Raw genomic sequence first — 20512 nt, 5'->3', positions numbered from 1 at the left:
TAACAGATGCATTACTGTTGTCTCAAAATAAACAGGATGCTTGGAGAAATTCAACTAGGATGTAACTTGTAGGGCAGGGACTTTCATCGGCTTTGTTTACTTGCGTTTCATGCATATAGAATAGTGCTGGGACACAGGAGCTGCTCAATAAATTCTTGGTGAATGGATGAAAAGAAAGTTCTGAATCCCTGATCTCCTATGTCTTTTTTTACCTTCTACTTCTATTCCCCCTCCTTGGGGCTCTGTCACCTACACAGCAAGGGCTTCTCTGAAAGCCTCAAGTCCCTTCCTGTCCCCTCAAAACCTCAATGAGGGCCTCTCATTACATGCAGACATAAGACACTACGCTTCTCTGCTACAGCATGTATTACACTGCACTTAGTTACTTACTGGTGTAATTATGTGTTTAATGCGTAATTATGTGCTTAATGCATGTCCTTCCCACTGGAATGCAAGCTCCATCAAAGCAAGGGCTGGATCTTGTTCATGGTTGCATTGTCAACACTAAGCAAAGTGCTTAGCATGATGTAGGCACTCAGAAAAATTTACTTCAAAGACATTCAAACTCTATCTTGGCCTTACATAAAAACATTAAAAACCCAATTTACACATCAGCCTTTTTGACTATTTAGACTTCCGTAGATTCCTTGCACCTAGGTCAAAGAACCAAGAAAGATGTTATTGTAAAACTCTCAGTAATCTGGAAGAGAGAAAGGTTTCCTCAGTTTAAACAATGGCATTTGTTGGGATTTCAAAAGCCCCAAATAGAGCAACTAATGCATAAATGAAAGATTAGAGTCTCTGATGAAACATGAGTATGGATTTGCAATGTTCCTCTTCTAAAAACGACTTTCATCTTCTCAGTCTGGGAACAGTAGTGCTTGACGTTATCTGCCGAATTCATTTTATATCTCAGTCATCCCTCATCGCTTCTCTATAAAACTTCCACTAGTGCCCATGGATTTGCCAAACTGACAGTCTTTTTTAAAGTAATATGGTCTATTCCACTCCCATTCATTCATTCATTCATTCATTTGTAATACAAAATCAACTCACTTGGTAAGAACTTGCATTTGCCATTCAAACTGACACAAAGGTCAATTCTACAATGGACTCCTAAGAAGTATTTTATATCTTACAAAAAAAAGTATTTCATAAAGGAAAAGGAAGCAGGAGATAGAAGAAAAAAGAGGAAGAAGAGTAAAATAACCATCTGGAAGCCACCTTCTACCACTGAAAGAAATAACATCTAATTTTAAGACTGGAAATGGTTTAAAAGCCTGGTAGAAAAGTCCTTTTCCAGAACACTAAGGGACTGTGTTTTAGCGGCGATGCACATTGTATACCTACCTTGTCCATTAAGACACATACTAGCAGCTGCAGACAGGCAGATCTGCGGACACTGTACCAAGGTCGCGAGTCACACAGAACACAAGGAATCAGCCCGTGCCCTGGCAGCAATCCACTGGACATCCCGCCCCCCCACTCCTCTGGCCTCCTCTCTGTACAGCCACCTGGTTCCACACTACAAAGACGCAGAGGACACTGGATCAACAGACCACTGTACTGGGTAAGTTGGAGTCATCTTCACCTCCCATCAGGACTGGGACTATCTTTAGGGGAAGGGCAGCTGGAACCTGCAATACACCTCTGCAGAGTTCAACCCTATGGGAGGACAGGGAGCTCAACTTGGGACTTGCAGCCAGAAATCTGCCTGAATCTCACAGGTCTGCGACTAGCTTGCTGAGACTCATTGACTTATATCTGCACACTGCTACCCACGTTGTCTACTGTGACAGCAGAGACATACCCTGAAAGAGGCCCTTCATCGTCATCGTTATTTTTTTATTCCCAAAATTAGTATTATTAGTTTGGGGTTTTTTTTCTCTTTTCTTTTCTTTCACTCCTCTTATCTTTAATTTTTTCCTACTCTTTGCAAATATTTGTTTCTCTCTCCTTTTTTTTCTTCTCTTTTCTCTTTCCTTTCTCTCTCACACTCACTCTCTTGCTCTCCCACATTGTTCATCTTTCCTTTTTGTCCCTGTTTTGGTCCTCATTCTGAGTCCTTCTTTATTTTCCTATTATTCTCTTTTTCCTCCTCACCTGTGTCCTCTGACCAAACTGCCAACCCTCCCCTATCCTTCTTCCCATCTCTCCCTCCCTCCCCAACCCCTTCTAACTCCCCATCCCAAAGGGTAAGGTTGTTATGTTGAAGAGTTTATTCACTATATGTTGGGTTGGTCCTCAATCTTGATTTAATTCACACAGCTAAAGGTGATGGATTAATAACTACCACAAAATGTCATTTTCAAAGATGTACTTGATGCAATGGTGTTGCTGATTGTATCACTTGGGCTAAGGTGTTGGACTTGATCTAGTCAATGAACCTTCCTAGTATAAGGAAAATGAGATAGCCTTAGAGTCATTAGAGACTCAAAACTTAAAGACCAGCTACATCTGGAAGACACCTCTGAGAAGCAATCATTCCATAAGGGTTCTAATTACAAGCAACAAAGATACCTACAATAAGCAATTTCAAACTATCAACCCAGGAGTTAAACCAAGGACAGTACCAAAAACAAAAATGAGAAGACATTTAAGCAAGGCACTAACTCAGACTTCCACCCCACCAAGGGTAAATAAATCCTGGGGAAAATGAGATGGAAAAGTCCCATAACCAACCACCCGGATACCCTGAACTGATAGCACAGGAAGTAACAAAACAGATGAATGAGGCTCTAGAAAAATTCAAAGCAGAAATAATCTCCCAGATATCTACAGAGATGGTGAGCAGAGTGAAAGACATGATTAGAGGATCTAGAACAGAAACAGATAAAAAAAAATAGATGAGCTCAGAAACATGCTGGAAGCTATGAATACCCAGCATAAGAAAGGAATGGAAACCATGATCGCCCAACATAAGAAAGAAATGGAATCCATGAAACAGGTTCAAACAGATATTCAGGAGATCAAAAACTCCACTGAAAGTATCCACAGCAGATTAAGGAAATCTGAAGATAGAGTAACAGATATAGAAGACAGGATCGCGGTTAGAGACCATGAAAATAGAGATTTCTTAACAATAGTAAGGGACCACGAGAAATCAATCCAACAACTGCTAGATGATGCAAAGAAAAATAACATAAGACTGACAGGGGGCTGGGGATTTAGCTCAGTGGTTTCACTGCCTGCTACACAAGCACAAAGACCCGAGTTCGATACCCAGTACCAAAAAACAAAACAAAACAAAACAAAACATAAGACTGATAGGAGTCCATGAAAAAACAGGAGAAAACACAATTGACATAAAAAACTGTTCACAGAAGTAACAGTGGAAAATTCCCACACAGAGGTAGAGAATTGGACATTCAGATAAGTGAGGGATATAGAACTCCAACTAGCCACGATCAAAAAAAAATCTACATCTAGACATATAATAGTCAAGATCCCAGAAATCCAACAGAAAAACAAAACCCTACAAGCAGTTAGAGAAAAGAAACAAATCACCTCCAAAGGAAAGCCCATCAGAATCACAGAAGACTTCTCAACACAAACCCTCAAATCAAGGAGAGCCTGGAATGAAGTATTTCAAGCCCTAAAAGAAAATAACTTCCAACCTAGACTGTTGTATCCTGCAAAATTATCTTTCAAAATCGATGGGGAAATTAGATACTTCCACGACAAAGAACACCTGAGAAATTTCATGAACACCAAACCAGCACTACAAGCAATTCTAAACAATATCCTAGAAAAAAGCAATGAAGGCCACAACTCCATGAGGCCCAACAGAGGGAAGCCACCAGGCAAGGTAAGACACTAAAGGGAAAGGGGGAAAAAATAAGAAATAAAAGAGCCAACAAAAGTAAAACATCATGACAAGGATAAATCAGTATCTATCAATTATAACCCACAATGTTAATGGCCTCAATTCACCAATCAAAAGAAATAGACTAGCAGAATGGATTAAGAAGCAAAATCCAGCAATATGCTGTATACAAGAAACACATCTAACTCAAAAAAGAAACTCATAGACTGAAAGTAAAAGAATGGAAAACAGTTCTCCATGCCACAGGAACCCAGAAGAAAGCAGGGGGAGCAATCTTATTTGCAGACAAAGTAGATTTCAAAGCAAAACTAATTAAGAGAGACAAAGATGGTCACTACATCCTTGTGAAGGGAACAATCCAAGAGGAAGACATGACAATCCTAAATATATATGCACCAAATACGAATGCCTCCACTATACAAAACAAATATTAATAGACATGAAAAACCAAATAAACACTAACACAATTGTAGTGGGGGACCTCAATACCCCACCATCACAAACAGATCATCTAGACAAAAAGTTAACAAGGAAATTCTACAACTGAACCAAGCTATTGAACAAATGGACTTAATAGATGTTTACAGAGTGTTCCACCCCACAAAATCAGAATACACATTCTTTTCGGCTGCACATGGGTCATTCTCCAGAATAGACCACATGCTAGCTCATAGGACATGTCTAAGTAAATGCAAAAGAACTGAAGTTACCCCCTGTATATTATCAGACCATAGTGCAATAAAATTGGAGATCAATAACATAAGAAAGCACAAAACCCCAACAAACACATGGAAACTGAATAACACCCTCTTGAACAACCAATGGGTCACAGAAGTAATTAAAGAAGAAATTAAACAGTTTCTACAAGTAAATGAAAATGCCAGTACAACATACAGGAATCTATGGGACACAATGAAAGCAGTTCTACGTGGGAAATTCATAGCAGTGAATGCCCATATTAGGAAAAGAGAAAACTCAGATAAATAACCTAATGCAGAACCCTCAAGCTCCTAGAAAAAGAAGAGCATAGAGAATTCAAAGCTCATACAAGAAAGGAAATTATAAAGATCAGGGCAGAAATCAACGCAATGGAGACTAAGAGAACAATACAAAAAAATCAATGAATCAAAGAGTTGGTTTTTTGAAAGAATAAATAAAATCGATAAACCTTTAGCCAACCTTATCAAAAAAAAGAAAGAAAAGGCACAAATACACGCAGTTAAGAATGAAAAAGGTGAAGTCACAACAGATCCAACAGAAATCCAGAGGATCATCAATACCTACTTCGAGAACCTCTACTCCAATAAAATGGAAAACACAGAAGAAATGGGCAGATTCCTAGATACATACAAATTGCCAAAGTTAAACAAAGAAGATATAGAAATTCTAAACACCTCAATTACAATGAGTGAAATTGAAAATGTAATAAAATATTTACCAACAAAGAAACCCCAGGTCCAGATGGCTTCACTGTTGAATTTTACAAGACATTTAAAGAAGAACTAATGCCATTACACTTTAAACTCATCAAGGAAATTGAAAGGGAAGCAAGGCTTCCAAATTCATTCCTGGAAGCAAGTGTCACTTTGATTCGAAAACCAAGGAAAGACCCAACCCCAAAAGAGAACTACAGGCCAATCTCCCTAATGAACATAGATGCAAAAATCCTCAACAAGATACTGGCAAACAGGATACAGAGGGTCATCAAGAAGATCATACACCCTGACCAAGTTGGATTTATCCCAGGGATGCAAGGATGGTTCAACATTCGTAAATCAATAAATGTAATACACCATATTAACAGAGTCAAGGACAAAAACCATATGATCATCTCAATTGATGCAGAAAAAGCATTCGACAAAATCCAGCACCCATTCATGATAAAAACCTATAGAAAATTGGAATAGAAGGTCTTTATCTTAACCTGATTAAGGCTATTTATGAAAAACGAACAGCCAACATCATACTAAACGGTCAAAAACTGAAAACTTTCACGCTAAAATCAGGAACAAGACAAGGATGCCCACTATCACCACTCCTGTTCAATACAGTTCTGGAAACGTTAGCCACGGCAATTAGAAAAGAAAAAGAAATAAAAGGAATAAAGATAGGAAAAGAAGAAGTTAAACTGTCATTATTTGCTGACGGTATGATACTTTACACAGAAGACCCAAAAAACTCCGTCAGAAGACTTCTAGACTTAATTGACAGATTCAGTAGAGTAGCTGGATACAAGGTCAACACTCAAAAAACAATAGCCTTCTTAGGGAAACAATTCCTTTTACAATAGGATCCAAAAAAATGAAGTATCTAGGAATCAATCTAACGAAGCAAAAGACCTCTACACTGAAAACTACAGCACTCTTAAAAAAGAGATCGAACAGGATACAAGAAAATGGAAAGACATCCCTTGCTCCTGGGTAGGAAGAACCAATATAGTGAAAATAGCCATACTTCCAAAACTACTACATAGATTCAATGCAATGCCAATTGAAATTCCAACAATATACTTCACAGAACTAGAGAAAACAATCCAAAAATTCATTTGGAACCATAAGAGACCTAGAATAGCTAAAGCAATTCTAAGCAACAGAGACATGGCTGGGGGTATCACAATCCCCAACTTGAAACTATACTACAAAGCTACTGATAAAATCAGCATGGTACTCGCAAAGGAACAGACCTGAGGATCAATGGAATAGATTAGAAGATTCCGAAACAACTCCAGACATGCTCAGCCACCTCATCTTTGACAAAGGAGCCAACCACCATCATTGGAGGAAAGATAGCCTATTTAATAAATGGTGTTGGCAAAACTGGATCTCAACCTGCCAAAGATTAAAACTAGACCCATACCTATCACCATGCACTAAACTAAGATCGAAGTGGGTTAAAGATATAAATATTAAGACAGAAACACTAAACTTGCTGGAACATAAGTTAGAACTCTTGAAGACATTGGCATAGGAAAAGACTTTATGAACAAAACCTCAGCAGCACAGGAACTAGCAGAAAGAATCAGCAACTGGGATCTCATCTTATTAAAAAGCTTCTGCACTGCAAAAGAAACCACCAGCAGAGCTAACAGACAACCTACGATATGGGAAAAAAATTTTAGCAGCTGTACCTCAGACAAAGGACTACTATCTAGAATGTATAAAGAATTGAAAAAAATCAGACCCCCCAAATTCAAAGACCCAATTCAAAAATGGGCATCTGAAATGAACAGACATTTCTCAGACAAAGAAGTAAAACCAGCAAACAAATATATGAAAAAATGTTCAACATCACTCGTCATTCGAGAGCTGCAGATGAAAACAACCCTGAGATTCCACCTCACCCCAGAAAGAATGGCTGCTATCAAGAAATCAACAAATAACAAATGCTGGCGGGGCTGTGGGGAGAAAGGAATCCTTTTCCATTGTTGGTGGGAGTGCAGACTGGTGCAACCACTGTGGAAATCTGTATGGAGATACCTCAAAGAACTAGGACTAGAGGTCCCATTTGACCCAGCTATTCCCCTGCTGGGTATCTTCCCAAAACAAAAGAATCATACCACAGCGATATATGTGCACCCATGTTCATAGTGGCACAGTTTGTAATAGCTAAAGCTTGGAAGCAGCCCAAGTGCCCATCAACTGGAAACTGGATAAAGAAAATGTGGGTTTTTTATAAAATGGAGTACTACTCAGCCATAAAGAACGAAAAACTAGAGTCATTTATAGCTAAATGGATGCATATCGAGGCCATCCTCTTAAGTGAAATAAATAGGACACACATATGTAAATACCAAATAGTTTCTCTAGTGTGAGAAACTGATAGTGTAAACAAGGGTTAAAATGATTAAAATGAATAAGTGATAACTTGAAATAGGAAAAAAGGTCCAAAGTCAAAGGAGTGAAGGGAGGAGAAGGGGAAAGGGAAAGAGGGAAAGGAAAAACTATGAGAAAAGAAAAAAAAAAAGGAAATGAAATCTATGTAAATAGGAAAGGGTGGAGGGGGTGAAGGGCGCACAGATAATGAGGAAAAAATAAGAACCAAGATATATCCTGTACAGGTTCAAACACCCAATGATAAATGTAAACGAACTGTATACCTAAAATGTACCAATGAAAGAACTAACTAAATAAATAAAGACAGATACTAGCCACACACATAGCTATCTAAAGTAGAATTCATTGAAATAAAATAAAACATTCAGTTTCTCCACTGCACTAGTCATGTTTCTAGTACTCCAGCAACACGAGCCTAGTGGCTACTTCATTGCACAGTGCGTGGGGATATGGCACATTTCCATTACTGCAAGTTCTCCCAGACAGCACATGTGTGTGTGCTCCTACCAATGGGTGATGGGAATATCAGGACCACCAAAATGCAACTGAAGAACAACCATGCTATAAAGGTATTCTTCCAGGAATCAATTTTGTAAATATAATCTCACCCCTCTGCCACGGTCTTCTTTACTAAGTAACACAGTTCTCGCTCTCGTTCTGTGGAACGATCTGCCCACTGCAAACTTACAGTTTGGTCTCATCGGCCTCTTTCTGCATGATTTCAAGGATCATGCGGCAGGCTTCAGACGTCCCCTCCGGGGTGGCATGGATGGTGACAGGCTTCTCTGCAGCCCCAGAGTTCTCCTTCCTGTGGATGTCTACCCTGTAGGCAAGAATCAGGAGCCATGAGCCCAACATCGTCTGAGAATGGACCCTAGTCCCAAGAAAGTCTCGCACCAGCTCATGGACAGCAAGAACGTGGGCAAGGAAGCATCATCAGCACCTGTGTCACCAATGCCACGGCCCAGGGAGGAGGCAAGCAGTGCAGGGGGTCCTGTACCAAACTATAACCCTTTGCAGCCCCTCTTAGAGGGGGGACCGTTCTTACAGGGGTGCTGTGTGACAAAGGCACCGAGCCAGCTTGGAAATGAAGCCAGTTTGACAAATGAAGTCTTCTTTGCAGTCTTTCTGATGAGTGGAGACGTGAAGGGTAAAGTGAGAGGGATGATACTGCACGCTGGCATAGTGCCAATCTCTGAACTGATTGCAGCTTTTGAAAGCCATATGTTAATCCAAACCCAAACACCAAATTCAAGCAGGCTTTCTAGATTTGAGTGTGGATAGAAAACAGAGGCATGTCCTCTCTCTGCTTCTCTAAGTCTTCAGTTTCCTTTTCACTGGCAGCCTGCCTTTTTCTAGGCTCTTAAAACTAATGGCTCAAAAGCTTGAGGACTTTATCAGAGGCCTTTGGGTAGCTGTGGCCCTATTTACTTTTGTTAACTTTCAAAATCACATAATTGATTGTATCCCTTTTTACTTCAGCTGTTAGTCCTGAGCCGGGTCTTTGCCCTACTTCTTAAAAAAGGGTACATACTGGGCCGGGGATTTAGCTCAGTGGTTCTGCCGCCTGCCTCGAAAGCACAAGGACCCGAGTTCGATCCCCGGTACCAAAAAAAAAAAAGAAAAAAAAGTGGGGTACACACTTTGAGTACTAATCTCAGCTGATTAAACTTGTTCCATTTTTTAAAGTCACCTAAGTAATTTTTGGAATAAAAAGATACAAGTAAAAGTGAACTTAGTAGGAAAGAAAAGGCTGGTTTTTTTAAATAAAACGACCAGACAGTAACTCTGCTTCTTTACTACTTCATCATTATTCTCCTAAGATTATATACTCGGAATCTCATTCATAGTAGTGTCTATACTTGGGGGTAATTTGGAGGCTATTTCTTTTTTTTTTTTTTTGGTACTGGAGATAGAACTCAGGTCCTTGTTCTTGCAAGGTGGCTGTCGGAACCACTGAGCTAAATCCCTGGCCCTAGGGGTTAATTTGGATACTCTGAAGAAAATACCGTTTTCTCTTTCACGTTGCAAGACACTCAGCGAACGACCTGAATAAAATGCACCAGCACACTCACAGAAGTGATAAGTGTTAGTAATTTGGTGCTCTACAATTTAAATGCTTTCGTATCAGTGATGTCATTCAAGGGACCTGATTATACTAACTTTCACAATAATCCCGGCAAAACATAGTAATCTTTTTACAGAAGAAGCAATTGATGCAGAGAGGTGAATTTTTTCTCAAGATCATCATACAGTCGTTAGGTGGTAAAACGTGAACATGAGTCATTGATTTCAAGTACTATACTGTGGTTTTATGAACATACTAAAATCACTAACTCCCTAAAGTCATTTTACCCACAGGCTCCTTCTACTAGTCCCGTTCCTTAAACAGAGGAAACTAAACGTAAGGCCACGCAGCAGTGACTCACCACTTCTACATGAGGATACCTAGGTAGTCTCAAAGAACGGCTACCTGATGGCTGTGACTCAGGGCAGGAAGTTAGAGCTAAGCTGAGTAGGTCCTGGACCCACAGAGCCCCACACCTTGGCTGTTCCAAGACTGCATACATTCACGGCCTGAGTCAGCTCAGGGGCACAATCCTTGGCTGTGAGGTCACCTGAGCCCTCTGTCCAGGCCTTTAGCTTTTCGGGGTGTGTCTGTTATGCTTTTAGCATAAACGCTCCTCAAGGCCCCAGCTTGCCAAGTCTGTTAGTAGTCCTGTTCAAGGTCACTGAGTCCTGCCAGCACACAGGGGACCCCTCAGAAGAAGCAAAGGAAGCCCCGGAGGCACGTACCGGGACTGGGTCTTCTTAGTGATGTTCTTTATGGTCAAGCCCTCCTTTCCGATGATGGCACCAACAAACTGGGTGGGGACCAGGATCCGCAGCGGGAAATCAATCTGTCTGGCCTGAGAAGAGCCCCCAGGGGCGTGGCCTTGCTCCCGGGAAGAGTGGTCCCCACGCTGGGCTCCCTGAGGGGGCGAAGGGGAGCTCACCTCTTCGTCGGGGATGTAGGAAATCTTGAAGGAGTGGTTCTCAAACTGATGCCCACTTAGCTTCTCCGTGGCTCTGAAACGAGCAGGGGTGGGAGAGCTTCGTCACAGAGCAGCATGGAGAACGGCTCTCCCGAGGACTCGCTCCTCTACTCCGCTCACAGCGTGTTTAGGCACCAAGGATCAGTGCTGAGCACAGTGGACTCTATCTCTGCTCCTCAGGGCTTGTAGCCACCAATTAGACAATACACAGACTTGGTCATATTTCATAAACAATTCTGCATGCGCTTTTTAAAAAACCATCTAAAGCTCACCAACAACTCTTCTTCACCAACTCTGTCAATATCAGTAGAAAGTTATGATTCATTTTTTCTAACTTTAATTCACGCTTGTGAATTAAAACAGAAATGGATAAGCACAAATTTAAAAATCCAAACCATTCTAGATCTTTTCTTTCCTAAATATAAGCATGGATTAATACTATATTATTTTCTATTTTTAAAAGTTAATACTTTATCTTGCTACATCATTAAATAATATTTCGATATAATTTTCAGTATCTGGTTTCACATGCAATAGGTTTGGCTACTGATCTTCTATCATTAGATATGTGTGCTGGGTCCAGTCCTTTGCAATTATATACACTGTCTCTGTGGGCATTTTTGTAACTACAGCTCCACACACAGGACAGATTCCCAGTAGAGTGACTGAGTCAGAGAATACCGAATTCTATCTTTACTCTCAGGTATTGCCCAGCGACCTTTTGGAAGGTTTCAATAGCTACTATCCATAGCAGTTTCAGGGAAGCATTTATGTCCCCAATCCTCCAAAGACAGAGCACTGTTACCAAACCCCGGCAACAGAACAGCATGTGCAGATGCAGTGTCCACCCAGGGGGTAGCTGGGTAAAGCCTGGAATGGTGAGCTGCTGGTGTATACAGATGCATGCAAAAGTTAACAGCAGACAAACCATTCCTTTCTTCAATGCAAAATTAATTGGGAAAAGTGTTGGCATACAAATGGGTTAAATATGCCTTTATGTGTTGAAAACTTGAAAAAGATGTACAACTATAGTCCTGGGAAGAACATACAACTGAGGTTATGACCGCCAGAAGCATGGCCAACTTGTGACTATGGTTCTTGAAATGATGACCTGAGAAGCACTTTGAGGACCTCCCACAAAAAGGAATTTGCTTTCTTTAAAAGTCAACCCCATGGCTGTTAATAGCTAAGCCAAAAATTAGCCACCAGTGAAGCAAGGTAGTAATGAACATGGATCGGGAAGAGAACGGGGACAGGAGAAAAGACCCTAACCCATGTCCTACTCTGAGACAAGTTGCCCTACTGCTGCCACTGAGGCGGATCCTCCTTTCAGTATTCATAGAGGAAAAACTGATGTTTCAGTATCTCCCCAACGAGTGTGGACAGAAAAGGGCTTGTGCATCTTCCTCGTGGTGCACAGAGGAAACTCCAGGTAAAAGGATTCCCAAGTGGTCAGGGTTTGTTGATTTTTTTTTTTTTTTCTTTTGGTACCGGGGATCGAACTTAGGACCTTGTGCTTGTGAGGCAGGCATGATGCCACTGAGCTAAATCCAGCCCTAGTCAGAGTCTGGAAGACAAGGTGTCATGGACTTGGTGGTGTCCTCTATTTCTGCCCATGCAAAGATATGTTCCCCACCTTGGTTTGGATGCCAAGGCTCAACATTTCTCATGACAGAATCTCTGTACAATCAGCAACACCCTGGTACCAGTGCCCTGACACTCCGCTGACATGGCAAAGGCTGCAGCAATATCCTGGATCTACATCAATTTGTCAAAAGCACCTCCAACTCCTTGGATATGGTCGAAGGGGACATGAATCAGCCTCCCTGGATCTCTTCAGAGCACAGGACTCAATGCAATTCCAAAGCAAAGCCAAAATAAATTTGAAAGTAAATAACGTCAAATCCACTTACATTTTTGCTTCTTCTCTTGTTGCGTAAGTGACATTGACAACGGCAGTTTCTGTGTCTGTGTTGACTAGGAAGAAGCAAAAGCTGTATTATCATTTAAAACAAAGCTGTCACCTCATGGCTCAAGGTAGACAAACCTTAGAGAGAAATGCAAGAAATACCTCACCACCTCAACTCTGTAGTTAATTGAATTTGTACGCTTACTCCTATCCTTCAAAGTAATTTGTAATCAACTGTGTATAACACATTTGTTATCAGTTGCATACACAACACAGAGCCATACTTTTCATTTATTTTATGAATACTGCTGCATGAACACTTATGTATGTCTACTTTCTTGGTCATTTCATTTTTAATGCAGTTCTGCAGTGAACAAATGTGCCATGATTTGCCTAATCACTCCTCCAATGGCAAATCTGTTGTTCCCAGTATTTGCTATTCTAAATATCATTGCTATAAATCACCTTTGTTACAAAACATCTTTTTTTTTTGGTGCTTGGAATTGAACTCAACACCTTGCGCTTATGTGGCAGGTGCCGGAACCACTGAGCTAAATCCCTGGCCCATAAAACACCATTTGATTTTGCATTTTTCTGAATTACTTCTTTAGGGTAAAATCAAAAAAGTAAGAATTGATGAAAGAAGACGATGGTTTTTAATGCATGTTTTCAGACTGCTCCCTCTAGACATTTGGATAAATATTCATTTACTTACTTATTGGTGGTACTGGGGACTGAACCCAAGGACTTCCGATTGAGCTATATATCCCTTGGTCATATTTCATAAATTCTTTTTTAATGGTGAAACAGGTCTCACTAAGACACTGAAGTGTCCAGGTTGGACTTGAACTTGAGACCCTCCTGTTTCAAACTCCCAGAGTGCGGGGATTACAGGAGTGTGCCACCATGCCTAGCTTGGAGAAACCTACTGTACTTCTACTAAGACATGAATTTTAATTTCATGATTTTCTCTTTTTGAAAACAAATGGAATATAAAATAAGAAAATGTTCTAATTTTACACACTAAAAACTGTTAATTGAAACAAATTGTATATATTTATAACATACATCATGTTTTCATATATGTATATGTTGAGGAATTACAAATGAAGCTACTTATATGCATTACCTCACATATTATTTTTTGTGGTGAGAACACTCAGCAATTTTCAGGTACATAATATACTGTTATTAACTACAGTCAACACAATGTACTTTCTCAAACTTACCCCTTCTGTCTAACTGAAATTTTAAATCCTCTAAACAACATCTCCTAGCCCCTCAATCCCCAGCCTTTGGTAATCATCATTTTATGAAAGTGCTTTATTTCTTCATTCAGTGAGAGGGCTGAATGACTGCTATTTTTTTTTGTATTAAATTCTTTTATTGGTACATTGTAGGTATACAACACAATTACATTTCTCACTGGGAATTGTACCTTTACATAATGCATCTTGGTTCTTATTTTTTTCCCCATTCCTAGCCCTCCCTTCATGCCCTCCACCCTTCCCTATTTACAAAGACTTTATTTCCATTTTTTCCATTTCTCATCATTTTTTCCTTTCCCTTCTTTCCTTTCCCCTGCCCCTCCCACTACCCCTACCCCTTTGGATCTTTTCTTCCTATTTTACATTATCGATTATTCATTCTAATCATCGGTACATTTTAGGTATACAATATAATGACATTCATCATTGGAAATTTGCACCTTTACATAGTCTCTCTTGGTTCTTATTTTTCACCTTTGCCCAGCCCTCCCTTCAACCCCTCCAGTTCTCCCTATTTACAAAGATTTTGTTCCTATTTTTCCATTTTCTCATATTAATCCCATTCCCTTCTATCCTTTCCCCTACCCCTCCCACTTCCTTCCCCTTTGCCCCTTTTCTTCCTATTTCACATTACCTATTATACATTTAGTCCTTATTTACACTTTCAGTTTCTCGCATCAGAGAAACTATTCGGTATTTACACATGTGTGTCCTATTTATTTCACTTAAGAGTATCACCTCAATGTACATCCACTTAGCTATAAATGTCTCTAATTTCTCATTTTTTATGGCTGAGTAGTACTCCATTTTATAACAAAACCACCTTTTCTTTATCCAGTCTCCAGTTGATGGGCATTTGGGCTGTTTCCAAGTTTTAGCTATTACAAACTGCACTGCTATGAACATGGGCGCACATATATCGCTGTGGTATGATTCTTTTAATTGTCTGGGGAAGAGCCCCAGCAGTGGAAGAGCGGGGTCAAATGGGACTTCCAGTCCTAGTTCTTTGAGGTATCTCCATACTGATTTCCACAGTGGTTGCACCAGTCTACACTCCCACCAGCAGTGGAGCAAGGTTCCTCTTTCCCCACAGCCCCACCAGCATTGGTTATTGGTGGATTTCATGATAGCAGCCATTCTTTCTGGAGTGAAGTGGAATCGCAGCGTTTTCATTTGCATCTCTCGAATGACCAGTGATGTTGAACATTTTTTCATGTATTTATTTGCTATTTCTACTTCTTTATGACTATTTTTATTTCCTTTTGACCAAACTCCTTGACTATCTGTGTGAGTTAAATCTAGTACCTATACACAGAAAACTGACAATTCCAAATAACCTGACGAAAAGACAAAACAAATGAACTTTAAGATTAGCCAGTAATTGATCATTCTTGTGAGTTGATGTAACTGGGTTCACAATTGTTTGCCTCTTTTTCTATAGTTAGAAACGTAAATTTTTCCACCCAGTGTGGTGGCACATGCCTGTGATCTCAGCTACCTGGGAGGTGGACCCCGGGTGACGGTAAGTTTGAGGTCAGCCTGGGGAGCTTAGCAGGAATTTGTCTCAAAATAAAATGAAAGGGGCTGAGGATGTAGCTCAGAGCTCTCTGCATTCAATCTTCAGCACAACAAAATGAGTAAGTGAAGATTTTTCCAGATAAAATTTTCTTTATTCAAATCAGAAAATTTAAACTAAAAAATTTATTTTCCCAAAATAAACAGACATAACTAAATTAGATCTTCCCTTCAAACAAGCTGTTGAGTTAAAGTACAGCTCAGTGGCAGAGAACTTGTCTAGCATGCTCAGTGCTCCAGGTACAATCTCCAGCACTTCGAGAAAACAAAACAAGCTGTTTAGAGAGTTGGAGTTAACAACACATGAAGTTAAAGATAACTCAAGAAAATCATCATAAGACTCTTTAATACAGGGATTCCTAACCTTGGATCCATGCTTGTGTTTCAGAAATTCTATAAACCCTTATCCCTCCCACTCTCCAATTGGTGGAAATGCAAAGGCTTCTGGTTTATAATCTCAAGTTTCTCAAAGGGATCTGGAATTCCTAAAGAAAGCTAAAGACTTTTGGGATAAAAATACTGTTTGTCCACTAGCATCAAAGGAGCTTCAGCCTTCAAGGGGGTTAACGAGGAGATGGTTCTCACAAGATGAACTGCCTTGTGAGACAGATCTGCAAGTCAGAAACACTGGCCCAGCCCTGGCCTCAGCTGCAGCACTCATACGCTCTCTAATCCACACTTATCCAAAGAAGTCCGCACAGTGCAAAACGGGATGCGGGGCCCCAAAGCATCCTCTCTCAGTGCAGATGCCCAGAACGCTACAGATGCCTCCTATCAGCTGCTTCTTAGGGCTGCAGATGAGGCTGTGGACTGAGAGTCCCAGAAAGGGACAGGCTTGCGCCTCCTGAACAAAGCCATCCACCAGGACTCTGCAATCCTCAGATTCTGTTCTGACCTCTTAGTCATAGTCTCTGTTCCTCTCAGACATCTGTCTTCAGGAACTCAGGCAGCTGACTCTGGAATAAGCTGAGCTCCATTTCAAACAACTTATTTCACTGGACATGAAAACTACAAGGTTTCCTAAAACTCTTCTGAACGTATATTCCTCCTGGATCACGAATCACCCATGAAGCAGGAGAAAACGACAGCTTGACACGTCTCTTCTGTGTTGGGAGGCTGCTGGAGAGGAGGCACAGGCGCCCCAGCCTGTGAAATGCCTCGGGATCCAGAAGTTTCTTCCCTTGTACAGCACTGTCCTGAATCACAATTCGGTCTTAGCCAGTCACGTGTAGGTTCCTGTCTGTGAAGTCATCTTGCCTACGATCATTAGAATGTCTTCTTTTCCATGGTGAGGGGAATCAGAATTAAAAAGTTAGGTCTTGGGCCAGGCATTTAGCTCAGTGGTTTCGCTGCCTGCCGTGCAAGCGCAAGAACCCAAGTTCGATCTCCGGTACCAAAAAAAAAAAAAGTCAGGTCTGCTTTCTGAGCTTTTTTCCCTTCACCTGTGGCATGGGCAGGCAGCAGCATAAAACTGAGTAATAATATTTTTAATATTTATGGTGCAGAGAACATCTGAATTACTATTGTATTAATTATACTGCTACATTAATTATATTAATTATACTGATAGAATAAACTGCATGAGGGCCGGGGATTTAGCTCAGTGGTTCCATCGCCTGTCGCTCAAGCCCAAGGACCCGAGTTCGATCTCCGGTACCCCTCCCCCCAAAAAGAACAAACTGCATGGAAAAAAAAGGGTCTTTGGGGCTGGAGATTTAGCTCAGTGGTTTCGCCACCTGCTGCACAAGCGCAAGGACCAGAGTTTGATCCCCGGTACCAAAAAAAAAGGTCTTTGATGATTTTCCCTTAGTGAGCCTTTACAATCTGTTAAGATCATGTATGACTGCACTGTCTATAAATACCTTATTCAGGTTCTCTTTGGGTGACGCTATTCAATGATATACAGGAAAGGTAGGAATTGTTTCCCCCATTTTACACATGTGGAAACAGAGTCAGTGAGGATGAATGACTTTTCTAAGAAATCATAGTAAGTTACCAAATTTATATTCTGCTTTCCAGGTAAGGCAAAAATAATCTTTATCATGTTACTGCTTTTCACACCAGATATCTACTTCTGGAATCTACTTTTTGGGAGCTTCAGATACCTCTCTCCTACCTTTTTTAAAAAAATGATGTTTAAGAATTAGTAGTTGAATGCACATAAAAATCACTCCAGAGTGCTTGATTCATGTGCTTTCCTACCAGTCTTAGTAGGTCTATGGTGAGTCCTGGGAATCTGCATTTTCACAAGCACTCCAAGAAATTCCTGGTATGGGGTCCTACTCCCTGGGAAACACTCAGTCTAAGACATTGAGGATGTTTTTCTTAGCTAGGAAAAGGAAGGCAGCAACAGTGTAAGTCCAATGACTCTCAAATGATTTAAGCTCACCCCGGCGTGACAGTGTTTCTCCAGTAGTTTTTTGTTCCTTAAAAACCAAACTATATGGATATATTCGGAGAGACAGACAGATATAGGTATCTCTCACACACAGGTATTCCAGCATACAAGTCTAGGAAGCAAATTTCAAAGGAATATTAAATTTACCATTTTTCCTTAGAGCTGACCCCAGCCCATTAAAAATGACAGGTGATATCCCTCTGCAAAACTCAGTAGGCTAATTTCCTCACTTATTACCTTGTTCCACATTCTCCACTGTCCCATACTGAGCCAAAAGTCCATCCAATACCTGTAAAGGGAAACTTCAGTGTCAGAACAGGAAGAAAAGATCATAGTCACAAAAAATGAGACAGTGATATCCCCAGCAAATGAATTAAAGCAAAAACAAGGACAGGTATAAGAACAATTTAATAAAAATGATACTTCATGTCTTTCATAACTGAACTGAATAAATATGCAGGGCTTCCATTTGCTTACTGGCCCCTAAGTAATCTGCTCACTAAGAAAACATCACAGAATTTCTGGTCTGGGGAACTGTTAACCACCACATTCATCATGCTCACTGACTGCTCTTGAAATGAGAAGCAGAATAAAGTACAAGGCTCACTTTTCCTTCTTGGATGATTCTTCCTTCCCTTCTCTCTAGAAATTTCCTTATTTTACAAAGTAATGGGATGTATATGTTTGAAACTTTCCATAGCAAGAAAATGTTTTGGGGGCCGGGGATTTAGTTCAGTGGTTCCGGCACGCAAGGTCCCAAGTTCAATCCCCAGTACCAAAAAACAAACAAACAAAAAAAGAAAATGTTTTGGTACAGTATCCTTAAACATTCTTTTAAGGATATTTGATTTCCTTTGGGTTGGGGAATAAAACATGGGGCAGTTTGTTTTTAATGCAATAAGGCCACTCCCTCTATTCTATCTTACTTTACATTAAGACAGCACTCTTAGAAGTAGTTTTACAACCTTGAAAATATATCTTAACGGTTACTATTAGCAACTAACTCAAAACAAGAAATCTGCTCAAACTAACAAAGAACCTTCTCTATCTATTGGTTTTTCCACTGATTTTTTCTGAATCATAATTTGGAAAGATAAAAAAATCCTTTACCAAATCATGAGATTAAAAAATAACAGACCAGGTGTACATTTTGTTTCACAGCTTATTTGTCGATGCTTGGTTGTGCGGCACCTGAGAAGACAGAGGGATCAATGCTTATTCATAATGACAAGGACAGATGCAAACTCAAGCTCGAGACAGATCACTGCACCAGGGTGCTGAAAAAGGAAGAGGCAGGACCCAAAGGCTCTGCAGAAAAGTCTGAGGACCTCTAACTCCTAAATGTGAAAGGGAAGTAAAAAACAGGGAAACTGTCCTGGTAATCCATTCAAAAGTGTCGTTGGCTTACCTCCCACTGTAGGTGAGGAGGGATGTTTCGAATCTGAATTTTCCTGCTCCTGTAAAGATAAAACCATACTCTGTAACACTTTCTCCTGAACATCAATTTCAGCAAATAACAAGAACAAGCTTAAGACTACATAATGGAGTTCCCTTTCTCAATACAAACATCCCTTTCTCATTTAGGACCAAGCTCTGGTCCTGCAAAGAGGACATTAAATGAATTGGTCACTAAATGAGAATTATACATTGTATGTACCTCACAATATTCAGAACAAAGAAATTGTCTAAGGAAACTCCAACATGATGACTTTGCTCCTATTTGCAACTCTTGCATGCAGTACTGTAATGTGTAACAGCACATAAAACTACAGCACTGTACGGTACAGTACAATCAGCAAAAATCACAGTACTGTATAAACAAGGTGTGCTGTACAAAAAAAGACACTGAGGCTCTATAACAAGATGTCCAGAACTGTACCAAAAAAACAATGGCTCTTAAATCCAAACAGTCATTAAATAGGTAGGTCGTTAAAATGAGGAATATCTGTATTTATCAAGATAACCACAAAAGATCCCTACTGTGGATAATGGCACCATGCCTGAAGGTTTTCAACTACTGGGGTAGGGGGAGATTTTCTAAGAAATCCTGGCAAGCTAAAGAGATGACAATTTTTTTTTTTTGGTACTGGGGATTGAACTCAGGGCCTTGTGCTTGAGAGGCATGTGCAGCACCACTAAGCTAAATCCCAGCTAAACAATTTAAATATAGATTTACCTTGTCAATTTCCTACCAAAGTAGTTTTACTTTAAATCACCATATCGACTCTGTTCCTAGATTATCCTTTCAAAATATACGGTCCTGCAACAGGCCCTACCCCAAGGGTAGCCAGGTTCAAGCCTGATGGAGGAAATCACACGTTAGGCGCCTAAACAAGGTCAGATTTCATGTGTTTGTCTTCTAATGTCCAACGCTTTTAAAAATTAATTTTATTTCTGAATAGGTAATACAGTCATAATTCAAAAATTAAAACACTAGGGCTGGGGATTTAGCTCAGTGGTTCTGCTGCCTGCCTCGCAAGCACAAGGTCCCGAGTTCAATCCCTAGTACCCAAAAAAAAAAAAAAAAAAAGGTAGGTCACGAAGTCTTCCTCCCACCAGAAATAAATACATTTACTCCTTCTTTGTGTATCCTTCAGGCTGGCTGGGTGTTTTTGTTTTTGCTTTGTTTTTTGGTGCCTGGGACTGAACCTGGGGCCTTCACACTGAG

General features: G+C 40.3%; 1 protein-coding gene across 9 annotated transcripts in view; it reads right to left on the bottom strand.

Moving 5' to 3' along the window:
* The window catches only part of Igf2bp2 (insulin like growth factor 2 mRNA binding protein 2), a 147594-nt gene that overhangs the window by 21194 nt on the left and 105888 nt on the right, over positions 1-20512 (bottom strand). For 4 of the 9 annotated variants that reach the window (XM_087186733.1, XM_087186734.1, XM_087186735.1 and 1 more), the window contains 5 exons: positions 19253-19301; positions 18082-18133; positions 12608-12671; positions 10456-10728; positions 8348-8482 (listed from right to left, as the gene is read on the bottom strand). In XM_087186733.1, coding sequence (XP_087042859.1) covers positions 8348-8482; positions 10456-10728; positions 12608-12671; positions 18082-18133; positions 19253-19301 — 573 coding nt within the window. Of the gene's footprint in view, positions 1-8347; positions 8483-10455; positions 10729-12607; positions 12672-17835; positions 17957-18081; positions 18134-18954; positions 19036-19252; positions 19302-20512 lie in introns of all 9 variants that reach the window. The other 5 variants (XM_087186738.1, XM_087186740.1, XM_087186739.1 and 2 more) reach the window with 4 other exon arrangements.

The sequence above is a fragment of the Heterocephalus glaber genome, unplaced genomic scaffold (genome assembly GCF_053883595.1).
Source record: "Heterocephalus glaber isolate CG9 unplaced genomic scaffold, H.glaber_assembly_v1.0 deba00001504, whole genome shotgun sequence".
NCBI classification, from domain to species: Eukaryota; Metazoa; Chordata; class Mammalia; order Rodentia; family Bathyergidae; genus Heterocephalus; species Heterocephalus glaber.
The sequence above is the reverse complement of the archived record's forward strand: the minus strand, read 5'-3'. Positions and strand labels throughout refer to the sequence as shown.